Genomic DNA, 1,510 nt, shown 5'->3' with positions numbered 1-1,510 from the left:
ATCGCCACAATGCCCAGCTATTTTTGTTGTTGTTGTTGTCATTGTCAGGGCCAGGTTCGAACCTGCCAACCTCAGTGTATGTGGCCAGCTCCCTACCCACTGAGCTCCGGGCACCACCAAGAGATTTTTTTTTTTTAATGGTGTTAATTCTAAGGGGATTTTACCTATTAATCGATCCAAAAAGTAGATCATGCTACAATCTTACCTCTGTGAACTTGTTGAGAGTAGCATTGGTAGGGTTGTGAGTTATCAGAAAACGCATGTTTTCATAGGAGATCTCCACAGGGGCTGGACGGTTCATTATGGCAAATAAAAAGTGTGAGCGTGCGTGTGAAAGTGATGGGGAAATGGAAAAAAAAAAAATCAATAAATCTTGAAATGTTTCACAGCAGAAAACATTAAAAAGACCACTAAAATGCCTATTATCGATCAGTGTTTTCTCTATTTAACTTGCTTATTCCTTATGAAGCTTCTCTCTTCAAGATAAGCAGGATATTCAGAATCCACTCAAATCCAAATTCAATTTGGGCCTCAATGTCTGCAGATGGATACCTTTGGACTCCAAAAAATCCAACTACATACAAAACTTAAGCAGCCTTTACTACATTTAGGCACTAGTGAGACAAGTTAAAAGTGTAGGTCGCCTTCCACTTTTGTTTACTTGATGCTTAATTTTACTGGAGTCATTAAAAGAAATATGCTTGCAATAAAAAAAAAAAAAAAAGCCAACTATTTCTGAGGCCAGTCTTGGTGTCCAGAGTCTTCAAGGCAATGTTAATTATGGCACATAGAACCTCCAAGCTCACTTGTCAGCGAAAATGCTGTGCTGAGCCTGGCAGAAGTCTGCCCTCACGCTCAGAATCGCCATAAATGTGCAACGTATCTTCCAACGAAAAACCTGGAGGAGAAAAAGCATACGTAAAATGAACTGGAGGTTGACAGCATAGTAATTACAATACCTGAAGTAAGAAAGATACTCTTTACGAGCCCAAAGCAATGTGAAATCCACCAATTCTATATAAATTATTGCCACCTATGAAGAATAAGATAAAGAGATTCCTATATCAAGAGGTTTCAAAAATCAGAGATAGAGAAGTATGTCTTTGTTACTTTTTTATTTTTGAGACAGAGTCTCACCATATCGCCCTCAGTAGAGTGCCCCAGCTTCACAGCTCACAGCAACCTCCAACTCTGGGGCTTAAGTTATTCTCTTGCTTTAGCCTTCCAAGTAGCTAGGACTATAGGTGCCCGCCACAACGCCTGGCTATTTTTTCTTGCAGTCATCATTGTTGTTTCAGCTGGCCCAGGTCAGGTTCAAACCCACCAGCCTCTGTATGTGCAACTGCTGTGCTACAGGGCGCCATCTCTGTTACTTTTAAAACTGGATTCAATGGCTCAGCGCCTGTGGCTCAACCGGCTAGGGCGCCAGCCACGTACACCTAAGGTGGCGGGTTCGAATCCCTAGCCCGGACCCGCCAAACAACAATGACGGCTGCAACCAAAAAATAGC

At 42.0% G+C, this 1,510-nt stretch overlaps 1 protein-coding gene across 2 annotated transcripts in view; it reads right to left on the bottom strand.

Moving 5' to 3' along the window:
• Window positions 1-1,510, bottom strand: part of PTP4A2 (protein tyrosine phosphatase type IVA, member 2) — a 31,310-nt gene that overhangs the window by 13,108 nt on the left and 16,692 nt on the right. The window contains exon 2 of one of the 2 annotated variants that reach the window (XM_003800741.2): window positions 206-898. In XM_003800741.2, coding sequence (XP_003800789.1) covers window positions 206-301 — 96 coding nt within the window. In that variant the 5' untranslated portion in view covers window positions 302-898. Of the gene's footprint in view, window positions 1-205; window positions 1,086-1,510 lie in introns of those variants that run through there. The other variant, XM_023507455.1, reaches the window with a different exon arrangement.

This window comes from Otolemur garnettii, unplaced genomic scaffold (assembly GCF_000181295.1).
Source record: "Otolemur garnettii isolate 467f Iridium unplaced genomic scaffold, OtoGar3 scaffold00184, whole genome shotgun sequence".
Lineage (NCBI taxonomy): Eukaryota > Metazoa > Chordata > Mammalia > Primates > Galagidae > Otolemur > Otolemur garnettii.
The sequence above is the reverse complement of the archived record's forward strand: the minus strand, read 5'-3'. Positions and strand labels throughout refer to the sequence as shown.